This window comes from Pleurodeles waltl, chromosome 2_2, assembly GCF_031143425.1.
Source record: "Pleurodeles waltl isolate 20211129_DDA chromosome 2_2, aPleWal1.hap1.20221129, whole genome shotgun sequence".
In the NCBI taxonomy this organism is placed as follows: Eukaryota; Metazoa; Chordata; class Amphibia; order Caudata; family Salamandridae; genus Pleurodeles; species Pleurodeles waltl.
The window spans coordinates 1155041896-1155054345 of NC_090439.1; the positions used below are offsets into that span (position 1 = coordinate 1155041896).

At 43.9% G+C, this 12450-nt stretch overlaps 1 protein-coding gene across 1 annotated transcript in view; it reads right to left on the reverse strand.

Moving 5' to 3' along the window:
• The window catches only part of LOC138282987 (ly6/PLAUR domain-containing protein 2-like), a 97757-nt gene extending 90727 nt beyond the window's left edge, over positions 1-7030 (reverse strand). The window contains exon 1 of the mRNA XM_069221079.1: positions 6913-7030. Within this exon, the coding sequence (XP_069077180.1) occupies positions 6913-6964 (52 nt within the window). The 5' untranslated portion in view covers positions 6965-7030. The remainder of the gene's footprint in view (positions 1-6912) is intronic.
• Positions 7031-12450: the final 5420 nt, after the last annotated feature.

A 12450-nucleotide genomic window follows, 5' to 3' on the forward strand; every position in this document is an offset into this window, starting at 1 on the left:
CTTGGAAGAGGGGATATACTGACAGCAAAGGCATTGGTAACGTGTATGTCAAACAAGAGACTGCAAGGTATGGCAGAAGATTGGAACTCAAAGTGGCTTCTTATGGTATGGAGGTGCTGATATTACACGATTGGACCATACAGAAGAGAATAAAGTAAAAACCTATAGATCTAGATAGAAGGCTGCTGCAATGATGATATGAAGGAATGTCCAGATGATATGACAGGCATACTGAGGTCACAAGGTCACAATCTTGGCGTGCCTCTCATATTACAACTATAGCAGCATTGGCACGACTTCGGACCTGCCTGACCACTATTTATTTTCTCTGTACAGCTGCATGCTTCCTGATTTTTTACCCTAACCCCACATGCAGAATAGCTTGTACATTCTTGACCCTAGATCCAATGAAATAGCAGTCCTTTCAATGCAGTGCTCAGTCTTCACTACCTGTGTCCTGATGTTGACACTAGACTTATGACTAGGGTGAAACACTGTCAAAGACACCTTGCTTCCTTGTTCCTGATAAAGGATGTCCTTTCTACAATTTATGTGAATTCTGCAACCTGGTACCAGCCTTTGGATATGCACAGTCTATATCTCATTTATTTGTAATTATATCCACCATGTGGGCACCTTTTGCACTCAACACTACTTACATATATTTTTTAAGTTTATCAGATTTCCAATATAACCAATATTATAGTGATCTTTCTGGTATTTGTGCTTTTTGCTTTGCACTGTGTTTGTAATTGATTCTATGTGTGCTATACTTTGCATTACCTTTTATGATATTTGTCATCAACAAATCATAAACGTTCTTATGGCTTTATGTACACTGGCATTGAGAATCAGGATAATTACAGGCAATGTTAAGTATTCGGTAGAAAAGGACAACCCAGTAGAAGGTGACAAAGAGTCACTTGGACAAAATGCAGTAGTGATAATGACCTTTGCATTGTAAACTGGTGTATATCAGATTGGCAGAAGTTAAGTCTTGGTGTTGAAGATGTGGCATAGCAGCTGTGGTTGAACTACTATTTGTAGGGAGACCAAAATGATTATCATATTGTTACTCCTCTCTCAACCACAAAACAAACCTTTGAATACAGTTCCAGTGCAATATTTCTGTATCGGTTGTAGACTAAGCTGTTAAGAAGAATATAGAGGTATCTGAAATAGTTTATTTATTTGGAATTTTTTGGCAAGTGCACTCAACCCCAAAGGGTGATAGAACAATTTACAGAAGAGGAATGGATTGTGCCTAAGAGCATTTTTGAATAGTATTATTTTATTTATTTTATTTTTATTTTGTCTGATTTCTACAGGTTACTATCCTTGTCGACTTCATTTTCGTAAGGTAGTATATTGCTGAGGTATGTGAGTATTCTTCATATAGTCAGTAACTTCTCCCCATAGGGGGCCAACATCCAGCATGGCTCCCTAGATCTTGTATTTTGACTGACACCATTGCAGTAGATTTGTAGTTTCCTTAATGGATTTACGTTTATAGGCACAATTTGAGTATAAGATGATCACCGTATGTGCAGGGTTTCATAAAGAGGACTCCTATTGACTACCATGACACTTAGGAACATATTTTAACTTTTTGACGCAAACCAGCGCCGGCGCTGGTTTGCGTCAAAAAGTTTACCGCCGGCTAACGCCATTCCTATGCACCTTGCAGGCGCCTTATTTAAGGAATGACGTTAGCCAGCGCTGCGGACTGGTCTGAGTAAAAAAAAATTACTCAATCCAGGCAGCGCTGGCGTAGGGGAAAATGGGGGTTGTGCGTAAAAAAATGGTGCAAGTCAGGTTTGAGGCAAAAATCATGCCTCAAACCGGACTTGCGCCATTTTTTTATGCCCAAGCCCCATTGAAATTACTTCTGTCTTAGCAAAGAAAGGAGTCATGCCCTCTTGCCCAATGGCCACGCCCAGGGGACTGCTGTCACCTGGCCATGGTCATTGGGCACAGTGGCATGTAGGGTGGCCCAAATTAGGCCCCCCATGCCACTTTAAAAAAAAAAAAATACTTACCTCAACTTACCTGTACTTACCTAGGATGGGTCCCCCCATCCATACTTGTCCTCCAGGGGTGGGCGGGGGTGGCAGGTGGTGTCTCTGGGGGCAGGAAAGGGCACCTCTGGACTCCTTCGATGGTCAGAGAGCATGGAAGTGAGCCCAAAGGTCCCTTAACACCTGCCCTGACCCAGGCGTTAAAAAACAACACACATCAGGCTGTGCGCCATTTTTTAAGGCCCGCCCTCTCCTGTGCGTCAAAATGACACAGGAGTATAAATAAGACGCACAGGCCTTAGAGTCATTTTTTGGGCAGGAACGCCTACCTTGCATGTCATTAACGCAAGGCAGTTTCCTGCATCCAAAAATTTACTCACACAGAGGAATTTTGACGTCCGCGGGCTCGGGCGTCAAAGTTTAAATATGGTGCACGGTTTGCGCCGAATGTGCGTCAAAATTCTTCACGCACATTCAGCGCAAACAGAGTATAAATATGCCCCTTAGGGCCTCATTTACAAAGCTTTGGCGCAGGCCAACTTTGCATGCCTTTTTGCTGTGCAAAAGAAAAGGGCAGGAATGTGCCATATCTAAAAGATACAGCACATTCCTGTCCTTTTTGTCTGCACTGCTGCACAAATTGCTGCTACGTACCAACACAGGCACCCTTGCACCATGATGCAAGCATGCCTGTGTTGCGGGAGTGATGGATTTTGTGCAGGAAGGAACACCTTCCTGGACAAAAACAATCATAAGAGATGTTTTCCTCCTTCTATATGTACTGCAGAAATTAACAGGGAAAAATATTGTTATTTCTCCCAGTTGCACCACCCTGGTGGTGTAGGAAATTGACACATTCTCAGGTTTACTAAACCTTGTAAATCTGAGCAACATTCATGGAACACCCCTTTTACACAGAGTAAGGAGTGAAAGTGGGCCATATTTAGAAGGCCATGGAAAGCCACGCAAGGTGCCTTTGCATGGCCTTGTAAATATGGCCCTGCAGCCTGCGCTGCCAGTGCATCTAAAAAAGTGATGCAGCTTTTGTTTTGCTCTAGCCCACCCTTTGCACCAGCTTGTACCATTCCATAAATATGACGCCCGGCTGCTGCTCAGAAATGGCACAAGCAGGTGCTAAACCTTTTGATGCAAAACTTTGTTAGTGCAGTTTTGCATCAAAAACTATAAATATGCTCCTAAATCTTTTTGCCAGATGCTAGGGATCCCCTACAGCCCCTGTCCACTGCTCTCTTTTGCTCACTAGGAGGATGTCGCTCTTTGAGTTAAAAGTTTCCTTGTTAATCTGGGAACGCATCAGAGTCCATGGGTGTTGCGTGGGAACACCCAAAGCAACACCCATGGAATGCCCATTTAACACAGTTATGCATGAAAGGAGGCCATATTTATAAGGCATGAAAAGCCACACAAGATGACCTTGTAAATATATGTGGGCATACTGAGAAGCCGGAGTTTAAGAAAAGTGACGCAGAGACATTGGCCGCAGAGGCCACAGAAGCATTATAAATATGCCCTTTGGTTCAACATAAAGAAACCTGTCAAAACAAGCATTTGCAATGCAATGGGTCTCGCATTTGCTCTACTTAGAGCTATTAGCTTTGTAAAGTTTTAACTGGACTTTTATTGCCACATGAAAATGAGAAGTAATACGGTTTTACATAAGCGAACCGATTTACAGCACCACGCCATGAGCGTGAAGGAGCACACAAAATTAAACAGAAGTTAAATCGGAGTCAAACGTATCAGCAAATGTGTAGTGAGATCGCGCTGCATAGGAAATAAAAAGTAGTTCAGAAACCATGCTGAAAACATGGAGCCTTGTATGTTTTCAGTAGTTGACGGGTGAATGGTATGGGGTCTTTTTTCTCACTTGGGGATCACTTGTTTCAACTATCACTCTTTGTTTATTTTCCTAAAGTATGCTTATAAAAATGATTCACCATTAAATGCGGATGCAGCTTTCAAAGCATTAAAAACACTACTGGATTCAGTGGAGTTTTTTTTAAAGATTCTATACAGATGATTTTCGTCTTCATTTAAGAATTTTTCGCATGATTTTTCTGTATAATATTTAAATTGAATGTAAATGAGTTTCACGTGGATTTATATTTTGTGATAATTTTACCCAGCTTCACACATGGACATTCTAGGCTGCTCTTGTATTTGTTTAGTGACTAACATCAAAGCAGGCATCATTGAACCATTGTGCAAGGGTGCTTACATTGCGGGCATGATGATTTTTGTGCTGAAAGGTACACCTTCCTGCTCAAAAACAATCCTTAGAGACATATTCCGCTTTCATTTTGCATCTTGCATTTTGCAGCGCACAAAGAAAGAGGAAGTAATTAGGAGAAATAAACATATTATTCCTTGTTACGCCTCACTGGGGAAGGCATTCTCCCAGGTTTACTAGCTTTAGTAAATCTGGGAATGCACTAAAATGCATGGGTGGATATATGGGAACTCCCATGCTCCCACAAGAAATGCATTCCCAACGCAAGGTTACGCAAGGCAGCGCTGTGAGCTGCAGTGCACTACTTTGTATTTACTAAATCACGCAAAGTGTCTTTGCCTGGGTTAGTAAATATCATAAAAGTGACACAACCTCAACGCACAATCATGATAAATTTGCTCCTGAATCTTTCTGCTCCACATCACTCCAGCCGTTACCCATCACTCACTCCATTACCTATACCTTTCACGCAGATGGCACCCAACTGTACGTCAGTCTCTCCTCCCTGAACCCCAATTCTAACAACCATCCTATCTTGGATGACAGATCATCATCTCAAACTGAGCCCCCTTGAAACAGAATTTCTTGTGATCAGGCCTCCGCATAAATCGCCCTCAATTCAGTCATTGCCCACCTCACTAATTACTCTGGATGGCAAACCAGCTCGTTGACAGCACAAACTCTCTGCGCTTTAGTCCGGGTAAGAAAGTCAACATACAAGCCCATGTTTCTGTTCGAGCAATAACTGGCCACCATCAGCTCAGACTTCTGAAAAGAGTCAAGCCCTTCATTCCTCAAAGGGCCTTCAATTCATTAGTTCTCTCTGGTACGGTAGCTCCTTTTTAACTGGTAACCTACCTAGGCTCAGAAATCAAACATTCTGACTACGTCACCTCTCTGTGTGCCACTGCGCAGTTTCTATACATTGAAGCAAGAAGCAACTTACGGCTAGGCTCTATTGTACACAAAGTTCTCCACAAAGACGCACCCGACTACCAACTGAGAAAAATCTACCCTAGTGGAATTTGCCAATTCTTCCTAAGCATAGATTCTCTTCTCTGGGAAATACTCCTGTTTAGGAAACAACAAACACTCTCTCATTTCCTTACAGGACGTCTTTATAACATCTGGAGCACCATCCAAACTGGCATCTAGCTAAACCTAGCGCCTACTTTGTAAAAATAAATAAAAAAATAAAGTAAGGTGCAGGGCCTTTGCCAGGAATTTACCTCAGCTTGCACCACCGACTGCCCCTGCCAACACAATTACTAACCACTACACCCCTAAAAGTGTGACAATTCACACTATTCTAGGCCACAAAGTTATAAAAAGGGCATGGGTGGCAGTCATTAGACATTTTAATGTAGATTGAATTAGTAAAAAAAAGAAATGTTGTGCTGAACTTTATGCGGAGAAACAGCACCACCCTGTGGCAGACAGTCATAAATGTTGGAGTTGACAGCTACATGCCATTGCTGAGCACCGAGAACCACTGACTCAAATTAAGCACTGACAGAGCCAATTTCACAACTGCCCTCTGTGGAACAAAGAACTTCGTCACTCAGGGGGTCATTCTGACCCCCGCGGGTGTCGGAAGCCGCCCGCCTGGCGGGAACCGCCAGAAGACCGTACCGCGGTCAAAAGACCGCGGCGGTCATTCTGACTTTCCCGCTGGGCTGGCGGGCGACCGCCAAAAGGCCGCCCGCCCAGCGGGAAAGCCCCAGCAACGAGGAAGCCGGCTCCGAATGGAGCTGGCGGAGTTGCTGTTGTGCGACGGGTGCAGTTGCACCCGTCGCGATTTTCAGTGTCTGCCAAGCAGACACTGAAAATCTTAATGGGGCCCTGTTAGGGGGCCCCTGCAGTGCCCATGCCAGTGGCATCGGCACTGCAGGGGCCCCCAGGGGCCCCATAACACCTGTTTCTGCCATCCTGTTTCTGGCGGTGAAAACCGCCAGAAACAGGATGGCGGGAAGGGGGTCGGAATCCCCATGGCGGCGCTGCTTGCAGCGCCGCCGTGGAGGATTCCCTGGGGCCGCGGGAAACCGGCGGGAAACCGCCGGTTTCCCTTTTCTGACTGCGGCTGTACCGTCACGGTCAGAATGGCCCCAGAAGCACCGCCAGCCTTTTGGCGGTGCTTCCGCGGTCGTTGGCCCTGGCGGTCCATGACCGCCAGGGTCAGAATGACCCCCTCAGTCTATTGAACGCTCAGACGCCATTTGTATATCTGATATCTGAAAAATATCTGACGGTCCTTCTGATTTTACTGTATTTCTTATTTTCTTCTACCCTACCCTTTTATCTATGGCTTCTGACTCTCCTTTCAACTACATGTCCGTCATTATGAAACGGAAATTGAGTTAACTCTGTAAAGCACTCTACTGCCAGGTGATGTAGTACATACTATATATAATTGCTAAAATAAGTAAAGAAATAAAATAGGTGATTCAGCCCTGGGAAGCTGTAATAATAAAAAACTGGCTTCTGACATAGTTCTCTATCACTTGAACCCATAATACCAGATTCTACAAAACACAAGGCCACACATGTCATCCAGCCCAGCAGGATACAGGTTGGATTGGGTTTCATTGTTGAGGTATCTTCTTGTTATTAAACCAAAAATGTAATTCCTGTTAGAGAACTTACCTATCCCAGAAAGCATGGCTACAGCCAGAAGAGTACAGCAGATAACCTTCATGTCTTCGATATGATGAAGTTGCTCGGATGGAAGCCAGTGTGAAGACTTTATATAGTATCACAGTGTGTTGACACCTGGGAGAGGCAAGTTCTCTGGCTCTTAGATTACCTTTCAGTGAAGAATGTTGTGTGCCTTTCAGGAGGCAGGTAGAGCTTTTAACATATTTCAGGCAGTGATAAATTGGCTATATTGATGGGCGTGGAGAAAGGTACAAGCTCGCTTTAGACAGGGAGAACAATTAATTGCAAGAATAAATATAAATCTGTCGAAAGGTTTTATACTTCAAGTTGTATTTCAACTTTATTTGCACATTCTTCTTAGAATAATACTGGGCCTTTGTTCATGTTTTAGAATTTGTTCATTGCCTGTAGCGGTCATTGGAATAATATTGTGATTAAAATCTTCTTTGACTTTTTTCCCTCCAGTCTGTAAAAAGTTAGGGTTACTTAATACAGTTCATAAAGTTCTAAAACACAATCAAATAACTTGGAGTTTTATATTTTACGTTTTCATTTAAAAAAGGGAATAATACCATGTTTTGCTGATTTCCCCAATTTTTTAATCGGCCATTACATATAAGTACGAGCCGGGTCTTTAGAATATTGGCCAATTGGCATTGCTCTGGGCCCTGCTCTGGCTGAACAATGCACGAGCTCGCCCAACTTCCTCTCTCTTCTGACAACAAGCTGCCTCCTTTCTTCATTCTTGCACTGTGAATAGACTTTGAGAAAAACCCACAGAGTGCACAAGGGTGAAAGTAGAAAACAGACTAAACTACTTGAAAGAATCACTCAAAATCCTTGACGGCATTATGGGTAAAATAATGGAGAAGACATGCAACTTTCAGCTGGGCACAGCATACTTTACGTGTTTGTTAGCCTTGAAAGTTTATACCTCGGTTATTGCACAATGTTTCTGTTTCACACTTTCTGTTGGTAAATATTGTGCAACTGTGTATCTCCTAATGTGTTTCATTGTGATCTACATGGTTTTGAAGAACTAGAACGCCTTCTCTTTTAACAAGTTGCTGTCTTCAGTGCAATAATGCTTATGCTATTCGCGTGGTCGCCAAAGACCAGCACCCCCCACTCAGACAATTGTTCCAGCACTACTGCCAGGATTTGGAATCAAATTCAACAAACTGAACACTTATGTGAATAAACAAAAGTGCAAAGTTCTTGCCAGCCGTGCGAATTGTAGGGTGCTTAAATGAAATATTAAGTCTGTCACTATGAGCACAAAAGATGATAATGTAAGTTCAATATTCCAAGCCCACTGCGATTCTTTGTGCTCACTTGGATCTACCGCCAACCAGAGTTGATCCCTCTTACCTGTGTAAGGTGAGCCTTCAATCGGTTTTATGTGAAGGTAAACAACAATTGCAAAAGCACTTCGATGTATTGGAAATCACAAAAGCCATCCTGGCCTCATTCAAATGGAAAGCACCGTAAACAGATTGGTTTCCTCTCATTTTTTTATAAACCTCCTGCAATATTGTGACCACTGCCCTTGTGGACCTTTCCACAAATGTCCTGACGTCAGGCAAAGTCCAGGGTACTGCAGCGGACACTCTACAATCCAAACAATAAATACCCTCTATCCCCCCTCCCCCCAGAAGAGCTGAGCTGCAAGTGGATATGACGTCTTAATCTAGACTGCAACATTCATGCAAGAATACTGGCTCGTAGACCGGAAAATGTCATACATAAACTTATACCTTCATGGTAAACACGTTTCCTGCGAGAGAGGTGCTCTAGAGACAACACAAGGAAGCTTTGCTCCATCATTTTAAAAGCCAAGTGCCCACTCCCTCTACTGCTATAATACTGGATGCCGGGACGGTTCTTGCTACTAGGATGGTTTTGGCAATGTTCAATCAATCACAGGCCAATTTAATGATGAGGAAGCATTTGACCAAGGACAGGGTAGAAGACAGAGATACTCACTCTCACGCCTGCTGTTCCGTGTGTCATCTGAACCACTATTGGTGGCCTTTATTAGGAGTTATGGCTCCTTACTTGGCGCCCAATGTGGGAATCTGGTCTACAGGTCAAAGGATTGTTCCAATGAAATTGAGCTATTCACAACAGAAGCCGATACTTCAGTTCCATCAACAAAAAATATGCTCAGGATCCGGACACGTACTTAATAGAGAAAATTCAGACATTTACGTTACCTAGGAGCTTGGCCCATCAATGACAGGTACGAATCAGCCACTAATAATGAAGTTATACTGACTTGCAAAATTATTGCTTTTCTGGACTCTTGGTCACCCTAGAGTTTATGCTACTGCGGTAGAATGAAAACTATTAAAAGGATGGTCACTTCAATGGTCAAGAGCCTCCTTAGTGTCTTACAGATCCAACTACTGAATTAATTTTCCAGATTAATTGACAAATATATTTTGAAGTTCCTTTGGAACAGGATGAAGCTCCTTTTTAACTGCAAACTAAGGGCCATATTTATACTTTTTGACGCACAACTGCGCCAACGCAGTTGTGCGTCAAAAATTTTAACGCCGGCTAACGCCATTCCAAAGCACCATGCGGGCGCCTTATTTATTGAATGACGTTAGCCGGCGCAGCTGACTGGTGTGCGTAAAAAAAAAAGACTCACACCAGGCAGCGCCGGCGTAGGGGAAAATGGAGCTTGGGCGTCAAAAAATGGGGCAAGTCAGGCTGAGGCAAAATTTTGGCCTCAACCCGATTTGCGCCATTTTTTTTTACGCCCAACCCCCCTTGCCCAATGGCCATGCCCAGGGGACCTAAGTCCACTGGGCATGGTCATTGGGCATAGTGGCATGTAGGGGGGCACAAATCAGGCCCCCCATGCCACAAAAAAATTACGAAAAAAATACTTACCCCAACTTACCTCTACTTCCCTGGGATGGGTCCCTCCATCCTTGGGCGTCCTCCTGGGGTGGGCAAGGGTGGCAGGGGGTGTCCCTGGGGGCATGGGAGGGCACCTCTGGGCTCCTTCCGAGCCCACAGGTCCCTTAACGCCTGCCCTGACCAGGCGTTAAAAAATGACGCAAAAGCGGCTGGACATAATTTTTTAAGGCCCGCCCACTCCCGTGCGTCATTTTTGCACGGGAGTTTAAATAAGGCGCACATGCCTTAGAGTCATTTTTTACAAGGGAACTCCTACCTTGCATATGATTAACGCAAGGTAGGTGTCCACGCTAAAAAATGACGCAAACTCCAAGATCTTTGGCGCTAGACGGGTCTAACGCCAAAGTATAAATATGGAGTTAGCTTTGTGTCGGATTTGCGTAAAAAAAAAACGACGCAAATCCGGCGCAAACAGAGTATAAATATGCCCCTAAGTCTCGGCAAGGCACTGGAGGTGTAAACATGGTGAACGTTTTCTCATACCAAACATTATATCTGATACAACAAGTAGCTCGCTAACCCCAAAACGATGTTTCCATTCCACCGTCGAATGGCTATATTGTAAGAATCTCATAGTAAACCACACAAACTCCACTTGCAATTAAATCATCCATTCTAAACATATCTTACATGATCCTCCCAAGTCATTACTAAAAATTGATAAAATCTACACACTGAAATGCCTTGATCCATAACAAAAGGATCAGAACTGATGCATGTGGTGGCTTTGGGGTTAAATGGCACAAATCTAGCATTTCAATAATGGAGGCTTTGGGACCTCAAAACTCCCTCATCTCCTTTGCAGAATTGCAATCAGAAACGTGGATTTCTATACATTTCTAAAATGATTAATGCCTATAATGTGATTGCTGACTTAACTATAGAAAAGATAAGGCTCCAGGGATGGACACGTTTTTAACATAATATATGACTGAAACATAGGTTTAGAGAGTTCCAACACCTCACTTTCTAAGCCCCCGGTATAGAGAAAATGCTCCTTCCCCCAAGTCAAATCCCTCATAGTGATGGCATGCATGTGTTCAAATAAATCGGGGTGACGCGTGTTGTATATTGAATCCTTGATGAATCTAAGACTTAGTGCTCCTGAAACGTTCTATCTAAGTGTGTCCATTATTATAAGAAGACATTGCACATAAATAAAATAAGTGTTTAGAAAGTAGGAGATTGCAGGGGTAGAGTCAATAAGTATGACCCCCAACACTTCTAAAAACATAACAACAAGGTGCCTGATTTAGAACTCAGCGGACAGGTTACTCGGTCACAACGGTGACAGATATCCCATCCGCCAAAATCTAAATTCCCTTGAATATAATTGATTTTTGATTTCGGCAGACAGGATATCCGTCACCATTGTGACAGAGTAACCCACCCGCCGAGTTCTAAATCAGGCACATAATTTGGTAGATAGAGAAAATACTGGCTGAGTGGAAGGTGAAGTGTAAGGAAATGCATCTTGTTCTTATCTGAAGGTGCACTGAGTTCTGCCAATTGCACCTAAGTGCCATTGCTCAGACCCCTAAAAGACATTAATCTGATTGGCTCACCCGCAATTGGCATAAGTTAACATACGTATCAGTATATAATACCCGAAGTGCCTGCAGTTTGTGCAGAGGGGTTGCTGGGAGAATCAGATATATTGAGTTGGTGTAGTCCAGGTGAGCCAATAGAACTTCTGAGATAATGGGCTTTGATGCCTCTAAGGACAGCAAAGAGGCCAGTTTCCTGATGGGCTTTGGAAGTCTGATACACTTAGAAGTGACAGCCTCAATCTGGGAGGCTATGGAAAGCTGAATATCTTTCACTATCCCCAACCTGTTAGCCAATGACTTCCGAGAAGTGGACACCAATCTCTAGAGGTCAGTAGGTACTGGCCCATAGGTCTGCCTAGTTTTTCAGAATGTCAACATCAGTTTTATCCACATTGAGTTTGAGGTAGTTACTACTGTCGGAAAATGCCACTGTTGGCATGGTTACCCCCTAACTTTTTGCCTTTTTGTTGATGCTAGTTATGAGTGAAAGTGTGCTGGGACCCTGCTAGCCAGACCCCAGCACCAGTGTTCTTTCCCTAAAAAGTACCTTTGTCTCCACAATTGACACAGCCCTGGCACATAGATAAGTCCTCTGTAAATGATACCCTTGGTACCAAGGGCCCTGTGGCCTGGGAAGGTCTCTAAGGGCTGCAGCATGTATTATGCCACCCTAGGGACCCCTCACTCAGCACATGCACACTGCCTCACAGCTTGTGTGTGCTGGTGGGGAGAAAAAGACTAAGTCAACATGGCACTCCCCTCAGAGTGCCATGCCCACAATCCACTTGCCTGTGGCATAGGTAAGTCACCCCTCTAGTAGGCCTTACAGCCCTAAGGCAGGATTCACTATACCACAGGTGAGGGCATAGCTGCATGAGCACTATGCCCCTACAGTGTTGAGTATTGAGAAATGCACACAGAAGGCACCTTAGAGATACCAGCCCAACTACTAGTGCTAGGCTGACTAGTTTCTGCCAGCCCGCCACATCCAGACGGGTTTCTGGTCACATGAGGTGAGTGCCTTTGTGCACTCTGTGGCCAGGAA